Source organism: Muscardinus avellanarius (genome assembly GCF_963383645.1).
Source record: "Muscardinus avellanarius genome assembly, chromosome: 8".
Lineage (NCBI taxonomy): Eukaryota > Metazoa > Chordata > Mammalia > Rodentia > Gliridae > Muscardinus > Muscardinus avellanarius.
This window is the reverse complement of record NC_137794.1, coordinates 44,238,144-44,259,689: the sequence shown is the minus strand read 5'-3', so window position 1 is coordinate 44,259,689 and position 21,546 is coordinate 44,238,144. Positions and strand designations below refer to the sequence as shown.

The 21,546-nt window shown below is 39.3% G+C and overlaps 1 protein-coding gene across 3 annotated transcripts in view; it reads left to right on the top strand.

Moving 5' to 3' along the window:
- The window catches only part of MDN1 (midasin AAA ATPase 1), a gene marked incomplete at both ends in the record, with an annotated part of 175,663 nt that overhangs the window by 104,668 nt on the left and 49,449 nt on the right, over positions 1–21,546 (top strand). For all 3 annotated transcript variants that reach the window (XM_080700327.1, XM_080700326.1, XM_080700325.1), the window contains 16 exons: positions 2,489–2,646; positions 2,844–2,964; positions 3,299–3,509; positions 4,058–4,289; positions 5,748–5,874; positions 6,673–6,843; positions 10,087–10,301; positions 10,653–11,040; positions 12,475–12,584; positions 13,216–13,921; positions 17,018–17,179; positions 17,389–17,662; positions 18,559–18,794; positions 19,459–19,554; positions 20,158–20,252; positions 20,790–20,911. In XM_080700327.1, coding sequence (XP_080556453.1) covers positions 2,489–2,646; positions 2,844–2,964; positions 3,299–3,509; positions 4,058–4,289; positions 5,748–5,874; positions 6,673–6,843; positions 10,087–10,301; positions 10,653–11,040; positions 12,475–12,584; positions 13,216–13,921; positions 17,018–17,179; positions 17,389–17,662; positions 18,559–18,794; positions 19,459–19,554; positions 20,158–20,252; positions 20,790–20,911 — 3,424 coding nt within the window. The remainder of the gene's footprint in view (positions 1–2,488; positions 2,647–2,843; positions 2,965–3,298; positions 3,510–4,057; positions 4,290–5,747; positions 5,875–6,672; positions 6,844–10,086; positions 10,302–10,652; positions 11,041–12,474; positions 12,585–13,215; positions 13,922–17,017; positions 17,180–17,388; positions 17,663–18,558; positions 18,795–19,458; positions 19,555–20,157; positions 20,253–20,789; positions 20,912–21,546) is intronic.

Genomic DNA, 21,546 nt, shown 5'->3' with positions numbered 1-21,546 from the left:
TTCTTTTTATTGCCGAGCAATAATAATGCCTTGTGTGTATGTACACTTTGTTTATTCAGTCACCTATTGATGGACATTTGGAGAGTGTGTGTATGTCTATGTCTCTTGTCTGTCTGTGTGGTACTGAGGATTAAACCCAGGGACATCCTACCTATGAGCTACAGCCCCAGTCCTATTCAGTTTCTAATTTGAAATGGGATCTCACCAATTTGTAGAGGGCCTTGTCCAACTGCTGAGTCTAGCCTCAAACCTGAGATCCACTGTCTCAGCCTCCCAAGTACTGGGATTATAAGTGTGCACCATGATAACCTGCTTTTTATTTGTTATTTTGAAATAGGGTCTCACTAAGTTGCTGAGCCCTTGAATCTACAATCCTCCTGCTTCAGTCTCCCAAGTACAGGGATTAGAGTTGTATGCCACAGTGCCTGAATTCCCCAGCTCCTCTTTTTAAAATTTAATTTAATATTGTTGAGTCTACTGAAGTTTGAACCCAGGAGTGGTCCACCTCTGAGCTACACCCCTAGTCCCCATTTTTGTATTTATTTTTTATTTTTATTTTATTTGTGGTACTGGGGATGGAACCCAGGGGCATTTTACCTCCAAGCTACACTTCAGCCCTATTTTTTATTCTTTATTTTAAAACAGGGTCTCACTGAGTTACAAAGGGCCTCACTAAGTAGCTGAGGCTGCTGTCCACGAACTGCAATCCTCCTGTCTCAGCCTCCTGAATGCGGTGATTACAAGCATCCCTGGCTTAAAGCAGAGTTCTCACTAAGTTGCTGAGGCTGGTTTCAAACCTGTGATCCTCCTCCCAAGTACTGCGATCAAAGTTTTTCAAAGATCACAGACAGCTTTTGTTTATATGGTTCCAACTATTGGTGTATCAGGAACTATAACTGAGAAACATTAAACCATTTATAAACTTGCTTTAAAATAAAGCAGCAGGCCCATTTCCTGTTAATATGAATAATTTTTATAAAAAATCTACTTTTGAAAATAAAAATTAGAAGAATGGAGCTGCTTTACATTCTTCAAGTTTCTTTAATTTTTGCCTTAAGAGAATAAAACTGAATTTTCACATCTTTTTTTGCATTCAGTATATTATCATATGTTGTTTGGCTTTAAATTTGTAAAGAGAAACTGGCCTCCCCATACTTACTGGGTTGAAAAGGAACGTATATCTTTTTAAATGGTTATTTCCTATAATAATATTCATATATATATATATATTTGCATTTTTGCCAAATACCCAGACATAGTTGCCATTCCTTTTTATACTATTAATTTAATGTCAGCTCTATAAAAAAGTAAATAGAACATATTATTATGAAAATAACTGACCTAATGGAAATCTTTTAAAGTATCCACTTATTAGACACTATTGTAAAAAATACATTACTCAAAAAGTAATCCTAAGAGACTCAGTTACCTGATTTGCATTAGAAAACTACATTAATAATATTTACCTAGCAGAGGAGATACCATGATCATGAAGGTGGTTTTCACAAGGCGAGGCTTATCCATTGCACTCCGGATGTGCTGACCCCTGTGATTTCCTCAAATGTGGGAAACTTGACTGCATAATTTGTGGTAGTGGGGGACTGTGTTTGCGTTCTCCCCTGAAATAAACAAACAAACAAACAAATAAATAAATAGCTGCATTAATTAAAGTTGTATAGTATTGTCCAAGGATAGACAGGTAGGCCAAACAAAAAAGAGAATTCCCAAATAGACTCACCACTATATGGTCTGTTGTCTTTTGCTTTTTGTGCCAAAATGCAAAGGGAATTTAATAGAGGAAAAAATACTATGCAAAATATAGTGATATCCATATAAAGTAAGCATACCCCCACCTCATATTACGTACAAGTTACAAGATAGGCAAAGATTTTTTATATTTTTAATAAAAGAAAGGAATGAATTATATTTCATCAAAATTAAAAACTTAAGTTCATCTTCATGATTACTACTAGGGAAAAGCACTGGAAGAAACTCTTTACAAAACACAAAAGTTATGTAAACTAATAATAATTAGACAAAGCAATTTTATAAATGAACAAAATTGGAATAGATGCTTCTCAAACATAAATGCCCAGTAAGAACTTGGAAAATTGCATACCGTCAGTTATCAAAGAAATGTAAAGTGAAACCCTAGGGAAATACCACTCAACAAAATAGCTAAAATTAAAATGACTAACTTGGCAATGATTGGCATTTAGTGACTGGGAGGAAAACATAGCAACTGGACTTCTCCTGCACTGCTGATTGTAGTACAGAATAGCACATATCCTTTGTAAAGCATTTGGCAGTTTCTCAAAAATGACCTGTGCACTCTACTTATGAAAAATATCTTTGTCTCATTTAATATACTTGCAGATATTTCAATCTACCTTAAATCTTTCATGCATGTATGTTGAGTATCAAGTCCATCTTGAGCATCTTTTACTGAGAAATGTCTGTCAGCAGTCTTGGTTTATTTTGCTTTTAGATCTTAGGTTCTTTACGGTGGCGGGACCGATTTTGGAGTGTGGCTGACACAGTAAAAGTGGATGCTCCGGGTCTGGCTTTACTTGCGCTCCATTGGCACTGGGTTTTAAAACATTTGGTCCATCAGATCCCTCAACTCCTGATGAATCATGAAGACAAGTAAGACTCCTATTTAGAGTAGTAATTAGATCTATGATGTTTAAAGATAAGAGATTTTGGAGTTAAAACTATTTAAGTTGGAATGTTTCCTTTGCATATTGGTAAATGTAGTAAAACATAAAATGAAAATGACTTCTCTTCTTACCCAGCATTTCCCCTTTTCCTTATTTTCCTTCTGCCCTTTTTCTCCTTTAAAGATATTATAAGGAGGTCCAGACCATCTCAGAACATATTCAGAATTGTCTAGTTAGCCCAATTGGTGGCTTCACAGGTGTAAAGAAGTTGCAGAAGTTCCTGGGACGACCATTTCCTTTCAAGGTACAACTAGAAGCATGTAGTAAATAAAAAGAATTAAGGTCTTTGAAAGTTCTGCTGGCTTTTGGGAACTTGGATTCAACTAAACTCATTCTTACTGTAAAGCTTAACTCTTACCTGTGTCTTGAATGTTGCTAACAGTTTTGTTATAATTTATTTACAAGGCTGGGTAGAGCTATAATTTTATTATTGTACATTTCTCCAAAGCACTCTGTTCTCTAGAAACGTAAAGAAAATACCTCAAATTTCTTTGCAGACATATTTAGGGTGCCAAACAAAAAGTCACATTTCAGCTCTCTAGAAACATTCTAATGTTTCCTGGGTTTTGTTGTTTCAGGACAAGCTGCTGGTGGAATGTTTCTCACAATTGAAAGTCCTTAGCAAAGCCCTTGCCATCAGGGAACGGATACCTGCCTTTGGGGAGAGTGAATGCCAGGAAGACATTAATCGTCTCCAAGTAGTTGCTTCTGATTGGATGTTAAAGAAAAGTCTCCTGCAGGCCTGGGGATTGATCCTCAGAGCTACTATTATAGAAGATGTTAACCTAGGTATATATGGTTTTTGGCTGGTTGACAATGCTTTGAGAGGATTCTCTTCTCTGAGGCTGATAAATTTTCCTCGTAGGTTCCCCTCCACCCTGTTTTGATATAGTATAAATACCATTAAATAGAACAGTCATCAGGCTAACCTTTAAATACATTGTTTAAAACTACATTACAGCCGGGCATGGTGGCGCATGCTTGTAATCCCCGTGCTTGGGAGGCTGAGACAGGAGGATCGCGCAGGTTCGAAGCCAGCCTCAGCTACAGCTACTTAGTGAGGCTCTCAGCAACCTAGTGAAACCCTGTTTCCAAATAAAATATAAAATGGGTCTGGGAGTATTAGCCCGGAAGTAGAAAGCCTCTGGGTTCCACTCCCAGTACCACCAAAAAAAAAAAAAAAAAAATTTACATTACACTTATGCAGGAGTTGATATCATTTAATACATGAGAAGCTTAGGTTAAGCTCATAGTCACTTTGCTCCCTATTGGGAATCTAGACTGTTGACTCTTGAACAGTGTTCTAATACACCATTTCTTCTTGGTCTGAATTGTAGATGAGTTGAAGAATCTTGTGGGTCGTCAGTGTTTAGAACTAAAAGCCAAAGGATTTTCACTTGGGGTTTTGGAGAAAAAGCATGGTGAAGCTTCTGCACCATCCCAGCCAGACTTTACCTCCTTAACTCAGCTCACCAGGAGTGTTCAGCTGTGGCCTACAATGGAGTATCTGGCTCTGCTTTGGCAGTACAAAGTGACAGCTGATTTTATGGCACATGCTTGTCTGAGAAGGTAAGCCATTCTTTCAGGTACTTTCTTTGAGGGAACTTATTTCCTTGTTAGGTTGTTCTTTGTATACTGTGTATATATAAGCAGAGCACAAACTCGTCTTGAGGAATGGTTGCTGAGGCACAGAGAGGTTACTTCCCACCTTCTTGAAAATTCTTTGCTTATTTAGCTTCATCTCTAAAAGTCATTAGATGTCTTTTCCAATAGAGTTGCTTATTTTATTTTTTATTGGTGCACTGTATTCATACATCATGGTGGGATACAAAAAAAACTCCTGTAGACATACATGCACACATCGCCAGTCAACCCCCACCCGATCCCCACCCCATTCCCTCCCCATCCCTCCTTCCCATGCTTGGCTTAGTGGTTGACATCTAGTATTATAGCAATTTATCCAAAATTAAAAATGGTAATCTCACATAACAGTTTCATTTGTCTGATACCAAGCTTTTGATAACTTAAAGATAACATTTCAATATTTCTTTTTGCTTTCTTACCAGAGAATTTTTTTTCTTCTTTTTTTTTTTTTAGGTGAAACTATCATATATTTATATATTTATTTTTCAGAAAAAAAATCTATCCTAATTTGGAATATGGACTCTAGATACCCAAAACGATCTCGCAAAAGAACAAAGTTAGAAGATGTATATTTTCTGATTTCAAACCTTATAAAGCTACAATAATTGAAACAGTGTAGTACTGTTCTAAAGGCAGATATATAAACCATTGGAGCTAAATAAAAGCCTAGAGCTAAATTCTTCTATATATTGTCAAGTTATATTTGACAAGGTTTCCACAAACATTTGGTGGAGGAAATAATCTTTTAACTAAATATTGTGAAAAATTAAAATTACATGAAAAAGAATAAAATTGGACCCTTACCTAATCCCATATACAAATATTAACTCAAAATAGATAAAAGACCTAAATATAAATCTTAAGACTATAAACTTTTAGAACAAAATCTGGGTCATAAACCTCACAACATTGGAATTGGCAGTGATTTCTTGGATATGATTTCAATGGCACAGGCAACAGAAGGGTAAACAAACTCCCTAAAAAATAAAAAAAAATATTGTATATCCAAAGACAATGTAAACAGAGTTAAGTTACTGATAGAATGGGATAAAATATTTCCTAATGCTGTATTTGAAGGTATATTAATATTCCAACTAGAAATCCTAAAAATTAACAACAATAAAAGCAAACAATACAATTTAGATAGGTAAAAGACTAACATAAATAATGAATCTCCACAGATAACTAATAGAGTTCGATTGTTAGCGGGACTTGTAAGTGCCGCTTTCCTCTGTCTCCATCTTCCTGGAAGTCCAAGTTGCTTATTTTAAATAAATACACCATAAGATTTGTGTATTCCATCTTGCCATACATAGCACTTTTCTAGTAGCTCATTTCTAGTTGGTCCATACCCCTTTCTCTCCCTCTGTATTTTTGGAACAGGTCCAGCAAAAATGATCAGTTCCAGATAGATGAGGAAATAAGTCATCATGTCACGTTTTGTCTTAAGCACACACCAGTTGCTCCTCAACAGCTTCAAGACCTGTGGTCTTTTCTGCATCATAAGAAGGTAAAAATCAAAATCAGAAAGGAAACTAAGACTCCTTTATACTGAGTTGATTGGGGTTTCTCTGCCAGGCTGACTGCAGAGCATTTTATTTAATCCCCAAATGTATTTGTAACCCCCAGCCTTATCTGAATGACCTCCTTAGGTAGAAAAACTTTGTTCTTCTTTAGTAATTAGAGGGTTGTTGCACAGTTCTTATCACAAAAATATTCCTTTAATTTTCAGTTAAATAAGGCAAATTTTTCTTTTTTAAAATTGCCCATTTTCTGAAAAATATGAGTATTTTTCCTTTTTCTACCTCTGAGCTATATCCCCAATTTTCTTTCCTTTTTATTTTGAAAGAGGGTCTCACTAAATTGTGGAGGGCCTCACAAGGTTGCTAAAGCTGGCCAGGAACCTTCAATTCTCTTGTCTCTCAGCCTTCCAAGTGCTGGGATTGTAGGTGAGCACCAAGGTGTCCATCACAGCATCTTTTTACAGTTGTAAACAGCTGTGAATACTGTTAAAATATTTTCATTTGTATAACCTTAAAATTTTTAAATAATGTTTTCTTCTTTTGGTAATGCTATTTGTAAAAATAACTTATACCTTCTCAAAAAAACAGATCTTAGTTTTGAAAAATTATAAATAGCATATTTTACTTGACCAAGATGATGTAGGTAGCAGAGAATTCAGGAAAATTGGTATTAAACACCTTTAAACCAGTTTAGTTTTAAATGGATCTTAAAGGACAGATATGATAACTTGATTTATAGAATCATTCTCAAATATTTCCTTATCTAATTACTCCTTTATCTCTAGGTATCTACTGAAGAAATTACTTGTTTGTGGTCCAAGATATTTAATTCCACATTTATGTCTTTCTGGAGCAGTACGGTGACCACAAATCCGGATTACTGGCTAACATGGAACCCTCTGCCTTATATGGAGCAGAGGGAGATGCCCAAGTCCCTTTTAGACTCCACATTGAAGGTTTGTTGACGTAAAAATCATAAAAATGTTTGATGGTTTTAGAAAAAACATTTCCCAACAGGTCAGCAGTAAATATTCCTAGAATGAGACAGTTGACTAAGTTGATGATTGAGATACTTTATTTTCTGCGAGAAGTTAATAGGTGTACTGCTAAGAAAGATGTTTTATCTTAAATGATTTGGCAGTTCAGTTACAAAAATTTCCTTTGAAAAGGCTTTGATGTTTTTTCCTAATTATAAAATATTTAAGCTATGGAAATAATGTTTATATTGTACAGTTTATTAGCAATAACCACTCTGCTGTCCATCTTCTTATTTGTATATGCATATTATTTGTGTGTGTGTGTGTGTGTGTGTGTGTGTGTTACTTGGGATTGAACCCAGGAGTAGTCTACATCTGAGCTACATCCTCCAGCACTGTTTTATTTTGAAACAGGGTCTCACTAGGTTGATGAGAATCTCACTACCTACCATGGTTGTCCTCAAACTTACGATCTTATCTCAGTCTTCTACGTACTGGGATTACAGGCGTGTGGCACCATGCCTGGAATTATTATTATTATTAATTTTTTTTTTTTTTGAGAATGAGGGGTGTTTCCCAGGCTGATTTTTGCCTGTGAGCTCAAACAGTCCTTCCCCACCCATATCAGCCTTCCAAGAACTTGGGAGTACAGGCACACATCACCATGCCCAGCTTGCCCGTTTTTTAATGTTAATATGCTTGTAAGCAAAAATAACTTTCTTCACATATACATCTCAGACATGTGTGCATGTCATTCAGCGTGTTATTCCATTGTATTGACATGCCAGAATTTATTTAATAACTTTCTTATTGGTAAATGTAGTGGTTAGTTGATTTCTACCCCCTTTTAATGTCTGTGTTTGTGTGTTTGGTTGCTTTTTCTACCCCATTTGAGAGAGAGACAGAGACAGAGAGAGATTGTTAGAGTTAGTTTTATTTTACTGGGAATTATCCACAGGCATTCTACCTCCAAGTTACATCCCAGCCCTTTTTCTGTTTTTGTCTTGAAAGAGGGTCTTGCTACGTTCCTGAGGCTATCTTTAACCCTGCAATCCTCCTGTCTCAACCTCTTAAGTACTGGGATTACAGGTGTGTCCCACCATGCTTGGTTTACCCCTTCCCCCACACTGCTCTGTTGGGGGTCAGGGGGGAGGACTGGGGATTGAACCCAGAGGTATTCTACCTCCAAGCTTCACCCCTATGCTTTTTTGTTTTTGAAACAGGGTCTTGCTGAGTTGTTGAGAGTCTAGCTACATTTCTGAGGCTATCCTCAAACCTGTGATCCTTCTGCCTCAGCCTCTCAAGGATTACAGGCATGCACTACCATACCCACTTCTCTTCTTTTACAAGTATAGCTGCATTGACCATCCTTGTATAAATTAGCATTTGCCTGAGTATTGCTGTGGGTTAGTTATTGGAAATAGAATTTAATCTTTGGTTAAAGTGACTGCATATTTACATATACTTATATTTATATATAAAATATATTTATATGTAAAAATGTCTAGGGAGGTAGCTTTTGACTTTTACTTTTATAAACCTGCAAGAAACATTAAGACAGAGTTTCTAAAGCTCTAGGCTATCACAGGAGGGTTTAGGATGAGCCCAGGTTTAGCCCTAATATATGTGAAAACCTGTTTCAGATATGATTACCATACCATGTATTAGCAACATGCCTATTGCCAATGTTATGATTTAAAATCCTCAATACTTATTTTTTTATTATTATTAAGATTTAAATGTGTTTTTACATTTATTGGTCATTGCTGTTTGTTGAACTTAACATGCCCGTCTCTTCTGCTTTCTGGCTTTGGTGTTAAGCATTTAAAAAATATCTTTCTCAACACCTCTCGAGTAAAAACTTTTCCCCTCTTTTCTACAATGTTTTGATTTTACAGCAAATTTACACACACACACACACACACACACACACACACACACACACACACTATCCAAAAGCAGTCAGCAGTGTATTAACTTTTATTATTATTATTTATTTCATTTTATTTTGGTAGTACTAGGGATGGAACCCTTCTACCTCTGGGCTACGCTCGCAGACCTATTTTTATTTGGAAACAGGGTCTCTTAAACCAGCGAGGCTGGCTTTGAACCTGTGCAATCCTTCTGGCTTCGCTTCTCAAGCGCAGGGATTATAAGCGTGCGCCGCCACGCCTGGCTATTAACACCATTTTTGACTAGTTAATCTTTTGTATTCTCATTTGCAATGCCACCTTTATATTTACCATTCCCATAAATGGTCGTGATCATTTCTGGACTCTGTTCTGTTGCTCTGTCACAATTGGTGTATTTATTGTAAAACATCTTTCAATACCTTCAGTGATAAAACTTACTGGTACCCAAGATTTGCATGGGATATAACACGTTTGTGTGGGAGGGGGGTACTAGGGGTGGAACCCCTAGGGCTTTTCTACCTCTGGGCCATACTCCCAGACCTATTTTATACTTTATTTGGAAACAAGGTCTCACTAAGTTGCTGAGAGCCTCACTAAGTAGCTGAGGCTGGCTTCAAAAATAATGTATTTGGCCACCTAATCCATTGCTCTGGGCACCTATTTATGATACCAAGATTAATAGTCCAAGGGAGCCTGGCATGGTGGCGCATGCTTGTAATCCCAGCATTTGGGAGGCTGAGGATTGCGGTATGTGGACAGCCTCAGCTACTTAGTGAGGCCCTCTGCAACTTAGTGAGACCCTGTCTCAAAATAAAGAAGAAAAAATAGGGCAGGTGGTATAGCTCAGAGTTTGAATGCCCCTGGGTTCCATCTCCCCAGATCCACACACACACACACAAAAAAAAAAATGTCCAAGAGTGCAAGTTTGGCAAACCTGTGTCTGGCTCTTAATGTTCATCTTTTGCATTCTTTTTTTTTTTTTTTTTTTTTTTTTTTGCCTCCAACTCTCATCTTTGTATCTTGTATCTACTGCAAGAATGGTCTTCCTGCTCTCCGGGCTTTCAGGTTCCCCTGCATCACTGAAGTACCACTGCTCCTCCTTTCCTGGAGAATGGAGTCTATATTACTTTAAGGCTGAAACACCTCGCCCCTTTGTATTCTTGGTTTCATCTCTGCCTTAAGTTTACCTGTTTCATGTACCCTGAACCTACTTAATTCTCTTTTCAGTACCTTAGAATAAGCATTTGCTGCTTAGTGAAATTATTTTAGTTAATTTCTGAAAGTTACTCAGTTCTTCTCTTATCCCCAGGGCCCTGGCAGTCTCTGTAGAGCCATGTTTTCCAAGTGCTGCTTTGAAGTCTTGACCAACAGCTGCAGAACAAGTCCGTGGGATGTTAGTGGCCTCCCTATCCTGTCCTCCTCGCACGTCACCCTGGGAGAATGGGTTGAAAGAGCCCAGCAGCTTCGGGATGTCAGCTCATTGTTGTGGACCAATATGGCTATCCCTTCAGTAGCCGAGTTCAGGTATTCCTTGTCCTTGGGAGTAATTTGTATATCTCCTGAATGTTCTCCAGCATGTGCAGCAGAGACTCAGCTGGTTTTGAATAGGTGAGGGTGTTTTCTATGTGGATCAGCATGTTCTCAGTCCCTGTCATAGGCCACCCTGAACTGGCTGCCTCCTCTACTATAAGCATATTGTGATCAGGATGGTGACACTTAGAAAGACATTTCAGCAGATTCTGTGAGAATAGAAATTCAGCTCTTAAGTATTAAGTGGACAGATGACAGTATCATTTCCTAAAGTAATGATAATGTATTAAAAGGGATCCTGTTTGGTACAATGAATCTTTTAACTGCTTTCCTTTGTCCCCACAGACGCACAGATTCCCAGCTCCAGGGGCTAGTGCTCTTCCGGCACTTGGTAGGCATAGCAGAGTTGATCCCAGAGCCCCAGCAACAGGAGTACATGCAGAACTGTGAGCAGCTGCTGCTGGGAGACAACCAAGCCTTTCAGCAGGTGGGCCAGACTCTCGGGGATATGGCCTGTCAGGAAGCACTGCCCAAGGAACTGCTCTGTCTCTTGCTCACCTCGCTGCACCACTTTTTTGGGAAAGAGGAGAGTAAGAGGAACCTGCCTGAGGCAGTCCAGCGGGGGAGCCTCTGGGTGAACCTTGGCTTGCTCCAGATTCAGACGTGGATTCCCCAGGCACGCTTCGACCCTGCAGTGAAGAGGGAATACAAGCTCAAGTATGCCAAGGAGGAGGTATGAGAAGCAAGAGTTGGGGGCACATGCTCACCCCCCAACTCTGATTTCCTTAAAGTGTTACTCCTTTACTCCCTTCTGGATGCTCATATCATCGAAGGCATGAGTTTTTCACTGCCCATGAGTCAGTTTTAAAGACTGCCGTTTAGCCGGGCGTGGTGGCTCACGCTTGTAATCCCAGTACTTGGGAGGCTAAGACAGGAGGATCGCACAGGTTCCAACCCAATCTCAGCTACTTAGTGAGGCACTCAGCAACTTAGTGAGACCCTGTTTCCAAATAAAATAGAAAATAGGTCTAGGAGTGTAACCTGAAGGTAAAAAGCCCCTGACTTCCATTGCCAGCACCACAAAAAATAAAAAGAAAAAATATAGCCAGGCATAGTGGCACACGCTTGTAATCCCAGCATTCTGGAGGCTGAGACTGGAGGATCGCGGTTCATGGACAGCCTCAGCTACTTAGTGAGGGCCTCCACAACTTAATGAGACTCTGTTTCAAAATAAAGAATAAAAAATAGGGCAGGTAGGGTAGCTCAGAGGTCAAATGTCTCTGGGTTCCATCCTAAGACCCGCAAAAAAATTTTAAAAAATTTTTTAATTAAAAATATAAAGACCACAGTTTCCTCCTTGAGAATTCATTTTATAAGATGCTACTGTATCTGCTAATAGGTGCAAGGGGCAGAAAGCAAGCAAGTAGAATACCTGGGGCATTGTCAGAGAAATGGTGGAATTCTCATTGCAAAGGCTCTTTACCTGAACTAGGTTTTATGTCTTTGGTTTTAGATTAGTTCTTTAGATAGGGTATAGTATCCCTTTACCCTAAGAATTTTGAACTTTTGGTGTTTATTATTTAAAACTCACAAATCAAGTAGATTCTCATAATGTGGTATTCCTTGCTGTTTGAACTTCAGCCAAATTCAGGAACTGAATATATAAGATAGTAATATAGTAGTATTACGGAGGGTGGTGTCTGGGGATGGAACCCAGAGCCATTTTACCTCTGAGCTACAACCCCCGCCCAATTTTTTATTCTTTATTTTGAAACAGGGTCTCACTGAGTTGCAGAGGGCCTCACTAAGTAGTTGAGGCTGTCTGTGAACCGCGATCCTCCAGTCTTAGCCTCCTGAATGCTGGGATTACAAGTGTGCACCACCATGCCTGGCTTACTAGTATTATATTTTGAGGAATGAATATTATAATAGTTCAGGTGATGACTAAGCTGCTATAGAGAGATTCAAAATTTTAGTGGCATGAGTAAAATAGTTTCTTTCACCTAACAGCTCTGGGATAAGTGGTCTAGGTCAGGATCATTGTCACCTGGGTCATTCAGCAACCCAGATTCTTTACAACTGTTTCTGTGCCCACTCCTAAAACATTGCTCTCTTGTATGTGGTCTTAGCTGAGACACACCAGACTATTTTATCTCTTTTCTATTAGTTACACCAGCTGCAGTGTGAGTGGAAGACCCGGAACCTGTCATCCCAGCTACAAACTGGAATAGACCTGGAAGATAAAGTAATTGTCAATTATTCTCATCCTCATATCAGGTAAGGCAGCAAAGTGATTATTTGTGTTGGGATTATTGGCTCTACTTTTAGGAAAGACATTATAAGGTTGACCTTTATAATATAATTATAGTATTAGTGAGGTGATAATCCCAACTCCATTATAGTTTGGAAGCAGATATACTCTAAAAGAATGGAGAAGACATTCAAGATATAAGTTCAATGGAACCAAGATGGTGGGAACCAGAACTACTTTTCAACATAGAAGAAACTGAATGTGACAATATATACTTTCTCTGCTACTCTACTCTCATTGGTCTGTTGCCATAGGAAATACAGTATAATAGTTTCTGAGTTCAAGTCCTTTTTCTGACCTTTGGTTATAGAAAAAAGTTAAATCAGTTAATGCCATTAAGTCTCAGTGTTCATCTCAGCAAAAGAATTATAGTGAATCATGGTAAGGATTGGATGAGATAATCTAAAGTGCTAATAATGTGTGGCTTGGGGTAAATGCTCTATAGGTGTTACCTGTTTTCATTATGATTGTCATTATTACCCTTATGTTATTTCTCAGCAGCTGATAAGTCTTCATTCCATATTCCTAATTGAGGGCCCAATCCAGATTTGTTGCTGTTCTTCTGGTAATTTGCATATTATGTTAACTTGCCATCAGGTTACTTCGCCAAAGGATTGATCAGCTGGAAAATTTAATCTGCAGCCTGTCAAGGAAGCAGGCCTTCAGACCCCAGCTGCCTACCTATGAGTCCCTGGTGCAGGAGATCCAACATTATGTAACCAGCATTGCCAAAGCCTCTGCTGTTCAGGATCTGCTCACACGGCTCCTACAGGCCCTCCATGTAGATGGACCACAATCTGCCCAGGTGGCCCAGAACCTTCTAAAAGAGGAGGCCTCTTGGCAGCAGTCACACCACCAGTTTAGGAAAAGGCTGGAAGAGGAGTATGCCCTGTATCCTGATACTGTGACACCACTGCAGGCATCCGTCTTACAGTTGCAACATGGCATGAGGCTGGTGGCAGCTGAGGTCCACGCCTCACTGCATGGCAGTATGATCTGTGCAGACAGGCTGGGGGTCCTGGCCATGGCTTTGTTGGCTTTCCCATCAGTGAGCCCCACCTTCCCTACATACTATGCTCATGCAGATGCTTTGTGCTCAGTGAAGTCGGAGGAGGTTCTCCGAGGACTTGGGAAGCTGATCACCACCTGTTCAGGAGGAAAGGAGCCAGGAGGCATGAGCCAGAAACTCTGCCCCAACCGGGAACAGTTGCTAATGAATGCCCTCCTTTACTTGCGCTCCCACGTGCTGTGCAAGGGAGAGCTAGACCAGAGGGCCCTGCCACTCTTCAGACATGTGTGTCAGGTAAGTCCACGTCTTAAGGTCTGCAAGATAGCAGCCGTACCCAAGAGGTGCAAAGATACTGGTTGAAGAATAGTGATTCTTATCTATTATTTTATTTTTCCCACTTAACTTCCAGGGTTGGGCATCCTTGCCCCTCGGTTTTTGTTGTTGTTTATTTGTAGGTCTGGGGATGGAACCCAGGGGCATTAGACCTCCGAGTTATATCTCTGCCCTAATTTTTTTTATTCTTTATTTTGAAACAGGGTTTCACTAAGTTAAGGAGGGCCTTACTAAGCAGCTGAGGCTGTCCACAAAGAGTTTTTTTTTTTTTTTTTTTTTAAGTTAGTAATGTAGCCTGCTGCACTGGTATGTGCCTGTGTTCACAGTACTTGAGAGGCTGAGACTGGAAGATGGAAGGTTATAGGCCAGCCTCAGCAACTTAGTGAAACCTTGTTTCAAAATAAAAAATAAAATAAGAACTGAGCATAGTGGCGCATGCTTGTAATTCCAGCATTTGGGAGGCTGAGACAGGAGGATCAGAGGATCATGGTTAGCGGACAGCCACAGCTACTTAGGCCCTTTGCAACTCAGTGAGACCCCATTTCAAAATAAAGAATAAAAAATAGGGCTGAGGGTATAGCTCGAAGGTAGAATGCCTCTGGATTCCATTCCCAGTACCACCAAAAAATAAATAAATAAAATAGGGCTGGGGTTGTAGCTGAGAGGTACAATGCCCCTAGGTTCATTCCATAGTAGGGGGGGGGGGGTGATGTTAGCCCTTCATCTGTGGTACAGACTGCAGTTTTCTTCCTCTCTTTTAATGGAGCTTGAACCCAGGGCCTTGCACATGCTCGCTACACAAAGAGCTCCATCTCCACTGAGCTTCATCTCCAGCCCTTCTTATTTTATTTTGAGACAGGGTCTTACTGAGGTGCCCGGGCTGACCTTGAAATTAGTTTCCTGCCTCAGTCTCTCAAGTAGCTGAGATGACAGCCACACCATGAACTCAGCATTGCGAATATTTTCTTCTAGTTTGTTGATTGCCTTTTGAGTTTCCTTATGGTAATTGTATCAACTTGTACCAAGAAAATAACTTATTTTTCCCCTTATAACCAAAGTAATTTTTTTGTCACTAGGTAATTAAGAAAATAGTACAGGTATTTATTTATTTATTTATTTATTTATTTATTTATTTATTTATTTATTTATTTTGGTGGTACTGGGGGTAGAACCCAGGGGCTTTCTACCTCTCCCAGACCTATTTTATTTTTTATTTGGAAACAGGGTCTCACTAAGTTGCTGAGAGCCTCACTCAGTAGCTGAGGCTGGCTTCAAACTTGTGTGATCCTCCTGTCTCAACCTCCCAAGCGTGGGGATTGCAAGTGTGCGCCACCACCCCCAGCGAAAATAGTAAATTTTTTTTTTTTAATAATCCTACCACTTAACCTGTTAACATTGTAATAAGTAATAAGTAAATTAATAATAATAATTGACCTGATATGTAGCTGAGTAGTAGAACAAGCATTTCTGGATTCAATCCCTAAAAAAACAATTAAAATCACGTTAGCATCGTGACCCAGTATTTAGCAGGGAAAAGAGTTTTGCTAGTTAAGGTAAATTTCATGATGTTCATGGCCCAGGATACATGTATTTAAAATGCTAGAGTACTAGCAGGATGTGGTGGCTCAAGCCTGTAATTCCAGTACTTAGAAGGCCGAGTCAGGAGTATTACAGGTTTGAGGACAGCCTCAGTAAGTAGTGAGGGTCTCAAACCTAGCAAGACCCTGTTTAAAAATCAAAATTAAGCTTGGGAGGCTGAGACAGGAGGATTGCACAAGTTCAAAGCCAGCCTCAGTTACTTAGTGGGGCTCTCAGCAACTTAGTGAGACCCTGTTTCCAAATAAAAGTATAAAATAGGTCTGGTTGTATAGCCCAGAGGTAGAAAAGTTCCTGGGTTCCACACCCAGTACCACCAAAAAAAAAAAAAAATCAAAATTTAAAAATATAACTTGGAGGTAGAATGCCCCTAACTTCAATTCCTACCTCTTACCACAAGAATGTATATATGTGTGTATATTTTGTATATATAAAATGCTAGGGTGCTATATAGCAAAACACTAAAAAGTTCATTGTGTTTGTGTGTGTGTGTGTGTGTGTGTGTGTGTTTGCTTGCTGGGGATTGAACTCTTAACTCTGAGTAGTCATTCTACCTCTGAACTCCACTTCCAGCCATATTTTATTTTTCATTTTGAAACAGGGTCTTCATTAAGTTGCTAGGTCTGGTATAGCCTGTCTCAGCCTCTCAAGTATTGGGATTGCAGGCCTGGAACTTATTTTTTAAAACTTAACAGGATTTGTCCCTCCCTTTCTTTATTATATATTTCTCATATATTTAGCAACTGCCTGCTTTTCTATTGTGTATGGGGCTCTAATTCATTAACTTATTTCCTATCATTGAACATCTACATTTGTTCATGTTTTAAAATTATGTTAGAAAAAATGTTCATCAATAAAGTCTTAGAGCTATATGCTTGGGTACAAATTCTGAAATTGGAATTGCTAGTTTTTATTACCAATTACTTTATTTGATGGTAAGTGATCATTTCCTCAATCCTCATCAAACCTTATCAACTCTAGATAATTTCTTTAATTTGTTGTTTTTGCCAATTTAAGGATCTAAAAATTTTGATGTAGTATAGGATTCAAAAGTGTCTGTGGTTAAAAAAATAAAAAAAGTGTCTGTGGTAAAGAGTAGTCTAGTGTTGCCTGGATGGTCGCCTTTCATCACCTAGCTCCTAAGTTTTTTTTGAACCCCTGTCCAGCTCCTGGCAGCTCCTGCAAAGTACAGTCTGAATCACAGCTTTCACAGAGCCGACCTTAAATCTGTTCTTAGTACAAAGCACTACCATATGTTGCCAGGAAGTTTCTGTTAACTCTATTATAGCAAGGTTTTAGGCTTTTGAAATTTTAACAGTGCACCAAGTGGGGGATTTTGAGGCAATTGATTGCTGAAGATTGTAAAGAAAGCTCATTTGCTATCTTTGGCTTTTGTTTTTGAGCCATGGTACTTTGATTTTCATGAGAAAATATGACAGCAAATCTTGCCTGACTTTTTAGGAGATCATCAATGAGTGGGATGAGCAAGAACGCATAGCCCAAGAGAAGGCAGAGGAGGAAAGCAGCCTGTACAAATTCAGGAGCAGGAACTCCAGGACATCCCTTAGTGAGCAAGAGGAGGAAGAACAGGAGTTCAGGAAACAGTTCCCACTGCACGAAAAGGTAGGGTTATGGTGGCAGGGTGTGTATGGGAATGAATTCTCCTGATGCCTCATCATTCTCTCTAAATGCCTCTATCTTCTTAATATATTTTAATGCATTTAAGTCTTCATTTTCTTGGTGGTTTATACTCCTATTCTCCTCTTCCTTTTAGGCTGATTACAACCTGATTCTTATTTTTAAATTTTTAATTGCTCTATTGCTCTTCCCAGGATTTTGCAGATATTTTGGTAGAACCAACACTGGAGGAGAAAAAAAGAACTTCAGATGGGCAGGAAGAGGAAGCAGCCGTAGCCCCCGCTCTTTTCTCCCAGAGTTCAATGCAAGCAGTAATGCTGATACACCAGCAGTTGTGCCTCAATTTTGCACGATCCCTCTGGTACCAACATACGGTGCCGCCACATGAGGCAAAGCACTACCTCAGCCTTTTCATGTCTTGTTACCAGACCGGGGCATCCCTTGTGACACACTTCTACCCACTGATGGGTATGGCATTTTACTTTTATTATACCCTTGGGAAACCTGAACAAGTAAATGCAGTCAGTACTTCTCAAAACTGTTTAATTCATTCCCATTTAATTCATACATTGAAGAATTTATGCTAATTTTAAAAAGCTCTACAACAATATGGGTTTTCATTGTTTGACTTCTTTCAGGCTAGGATATGGAATTACTTTAGTCTTTTTCTTAGTCTTGTTTCTACTTTTTCTCTCATAGCCTTATGCTTTTCTAGTCATGTATTCTTGGGAGCAACCTGGAAACTTGAAAGTCAGTGTCACAAAATCTAGTTTAATAGCAGTTGGTTTTTTGATGCATTTTCTGTAAGACGTCAAGAATTATCCCATGCAAATGGGAAGGTGACTTCAATTTCCTCTTTACTTACCCACAACAACTACAAAAACTGGAATTTTTTTGTTTGTGTTTTTGGTGGTGCTGGGGTTCCTGGAAACCTGTCTCCCTCTGGGCTACAGTCCCAGACACCTATTTTTTATATTTTTTATTTGGAAACAGGGTCTCTTAAGCCAGCGCGGCTGGCTTCGAACCTGCACGATCTTCCTGCCTCCACCTCCCAAGCGCAGGGATTACAAGTATGTGCCATCCCGTCCGGCAAAAAACTGGAAATTTTAATGCATCAAATCATACTCTGCATCCTCTTGTTTACACCTAAGTATATCTGATTTCCCAGAAATTTGAGAGCTTGTAATAGTTACTGTGCTATTAGGGTCACAGTTACCTGGGCCAGTGTTGCTTTGGGGGAAAATAAGCATTGAAGTGTCTCCTTTACTAGTCTTGATAAGTTCGTTGTTTCTGAAATCTTTGTAACTTGTTGGAAAGTCACTTTACTGTTCTCTAACTTTAGCATGATCTTGTTCACTTTACAGGAGTTGAGCTGAATGACCAACTCTTGGGCAGCCAACTTTTGGCCTGTACCCTCTCCCAAAACACGCTCTGTGGGGAGGCAAACTCAGACCTGATGGTGAAACCTGATGGGCCCTATGATTTCTACCAGCACCCTAATGTACCAGAAGCACGGCAGTGTCAGCCTTTGCTGCAAGGTTTCTCAGAGGCTGTTAGTCAGTTGCTGCAGGATTGGCCGGAACACCCTGCACTTGTGCAGGTAGGACAGCTGGTTAGGAAGGGATGAACTGTCCATAGGATCTGATCTGCTCCAGGAATCTCCTATTGTCTCTGGGGCATTCCTTTGCACATCTGTACATTAACACAAAGGTTTAAATAACACCAGTTCAGTGAGATGCTACTCACTAATCACTAGATGAACTTAGCAATTTTGCATTGCTATTGTATAAGTGACATCTGGGGATTCCACTAATTTTAATCTGTCAGGAGTTGCTGTTCAAAAGTTAAAATGCTACTGTGTTTCTGTGTTTATTCATATAAACACTCATAATAATAAGGCCATCTTAATTGTTTTCTTAAATGTATTAGAAATGGGCTTTGCTTTTTTAAGATTGGCAGTTTCAACTTAAACATTGCTCTGGTCTTTATCCAATTTTGTAATAGTTCTTATTACAGAGAATAATAAAATTATCATACTTAGTCTTATTTCAAAAGTAATGCAGCTTATTAAGTATTTATCTCAGTCAAGATTCATAGTCCTGGAAATTTCATCCACAGTTTTGAGAGGTGTATTTATTTATTTTTCTGTAGTTCGGAGGTGCTTTAAGAAGAGTGAAACTTCCTGTCAAGACTTTTCAGTACTCTGTGATTTATTCTCTGATACTTCTACTGAGATACTAAAGTCTTTGTTTTTGTTTTTGTAGCTGCTGGTTGTAATAGACAGAATTCGTAGTTTCCCACTTTCTAGTCCTATCTCAAAGTTCCTTAATGGCTTAGAGATCCTTCTGGCAAAAGCACAGGTAAGTTGATTCCTTCTCTTCCTTGTTTTAGTTCATAGTAATCAGACAAAAGCTTTTTCTTTTCTTATGTCATGTTTGTTATTAGAGGAACAGAAGGTTATAGTTTGGAGAACAAAACTTCCTTGGTTTTTATGGCGTAGTGTGAGATCATGGCAAGTGAATCCATTGTCCCTGTGGTGGGATGAGCTGCCTCACCTCTTTGGGAGTGGGACATGCTATCCACAGGCACCGAGGACTCACTTTGCCAGGATGTCCAGATGAGCCTTCACTGTGGCTGAGTACCTACACAATTCATCTTCCTTAGTCCCCACACAGCCTCTGAGGTGGCTGCTGCTTCCCCATTGGATAGCCACTGATCATAATCATAGTCAGATAGCTTAACAGAAGGAATTCAGAGTCCAGTTTGTAAATGCTATGTTCTTTGCATGGGCTCTAGAATTCTGTCACATGACCACTTGAAGCTGTATATAAACTCATCACTGCTATTGGAAAAAGTTAAGAGCCCTTTAATGTTCTCTCAAGAAAAGTCCAAGATGTTATTGAGGATGGAGATGATTAAGGGCTGCATAATGGCCATAGTAAATTCTATTTTTGCTTCCTTAGGATTGGGAGGAGAATGCAAGTCGAGCTTTGTCTCTGCGGAAACATCTTGATTTGGTCAGTCAGATGATCATTCGGTGGCGCAAACTGGAGCTAAAGTGAGTTACTCTCCATCCCTCTCCTTCACTTAGGTTATCAAGACCAGTGTTGGTAGTTTCTTCAGGGTTTATAGTGCAGTAGTTACAGAATCTGCTTTTCAGGTATTAATGACTGATTTTAAAACGGCATTAAGATGACCGTAATACAGGCTATACATTCTAACACTATTCCTTAATAAAGTCCATACACTTTGAACCAGCAAAGTGGTCAGCTTCTCCATCTCATTTCTGAGAATAGTAAACTTTTTGTGTGTGTGTGTGTGGTACTAGGGATAAAACCCAGGGGCATTCTACGTCCAAACTATACCCCCAATCCTATTTTTTATTCTTTATTTTGAAGCAGGGTCTCACTGATTTGCAAAGGGCCTATGTAGCTGAGGCTGTCCACAAACTGCAATCCTCCTGTCTCAGCCTCCCAAATGCTGGGATTACAAGTGTACACCACCACACCTGGCAATAGTAAACATTTTAGCTGCTTTTGTGAGCTCACATTTTTCAAATGGGTTTGTCTAAATGGCCTCTTCTCTCATGTTTCAGCTGTTGGTCCATGAGTTTGGATAATACCATGAAACGCCACACTGAGAAATCCACCAAGCACTGGTTCTCCATCTATCAGATGCTTGAAAAGCACATGCAAGAACAAACAGAGGAACAAGAGGGTAATGGCCTGGCAGGAACTGCTTGCTCGCTTAAAGGTTTCAGGCTCAACTGAGTGCTGCACAGTACAAGATTGAACTGCTCCCATCTCTCCTTCCCTCATTGCTTTTACATGGGAGATATCGTTTTGACTGCATGTTTCTGAGAGTTCAGCCAAGATGACTGTGCTGCTCTTCTATTACTAAGAGAGTAATAATGAAAGTCAGGTTTCAGTGACCTGTTCAAAGTCTAGAGAACCAGAAGTTTATATGATAAAGTTTTGTCACTCTGTGTCCATAAGTCAAAATGAAAGTTGCTTTCTTGGAACATAATTAACATGCTTGAATTGAATTAAGTGTTTTATACTTGAAAAAATCATCTTATAATTCAATTTCAGAGTTCACTGAGTGCATTTAACACATACTTTATTTTTTTTATTGGTGCACTATAGTCTCACATCACAATGTAAATGATGTTGACAGTGACAGACTTGCACATAGTACTTGGTGGCCCCCCCTCAACTCCCCATTTCCCCCCTTCCCATTACAGAATACCAAGACTGACATTGGTATATTCACAAAGGTACAGTCGATGGTAGCATTTCCATTAATGGACCTTGGTTTTTCCCCTCCCCTTCCACTTATACCACCTCCCTGAC